General features: G+C 41.8%; 1 protein-coding gene across 1 annotated transcript; it reads right to left on the bottom strand.

Moving 5' to 3' along the window:
* Position 1: 1 nt before the first annotated feature.
* CSUI_005854 (uncharacterized protein) lies at positions 2 to 262 on the bottom strand. Its single transcript, XM_068066022.1, has one exon. It carries the CDS (start codon positions 218 to 220, stop codon positions 107 to 109), a length of 114 nt encoding a protein of 37 aa, XP_067922001.1. The 5' UTR covers positions 221 to 262; the 3' UTR covers positions 2 to 106.
* Positions 263 to 275: the final 13 nt, after the last annotated feature.

Genomic DNA, 275 nt, shown 5'->3' with positions numbered 1-275 from the left:
TCTCCTCGATTTTTCATTCTCAAGTCAAGTCGTTTGTCTGATCCATCCTTTCATACCACTGATAGCATGTCTAACCTATCTATGTTCCGACAAGTCGAATTACACTTCAGACCAAGCCTTTGCAAGGAGAGCAGGTATCCTGTATGATATGTTTTCTTACGATTCTTATATACATGCACGCATAACACACGTTCCTATCTATACATTGTGAATGGAGCATGTATGGCTAGCTAGCCACCATCACCAAGCAGAACCATCACGCACAAGACGAAGAA

This window comes from Cystoisospora suis (genome assembly GCF_002600585.1).
Source record: "Cystoisospora suis strain Wien I chromosome Unknown contig_2876, whole genome shotgun sequence".
Taxonomy (NCBI): domain Eukaryota; phylum Apicomplexa; class Conoidasida; order Eucoccidiorida; family Sarcocystidae; genus Cystoisospora; species Cystoisospora suis.
Note: the sequence above shows the minus strand (reverse complement) of the source record. Positions and strands in the feature narration are given on the sequence as shown.

Excerpts from the sequence above, each read along its gene's own strand:
- CSUI_005854 (XM_068066022.1), bottom strand. The coding sequence starts at position 220 with ATGCTCCATTCACAATGTATAGATAGGAACGTGTGTTATGCGTGCATG.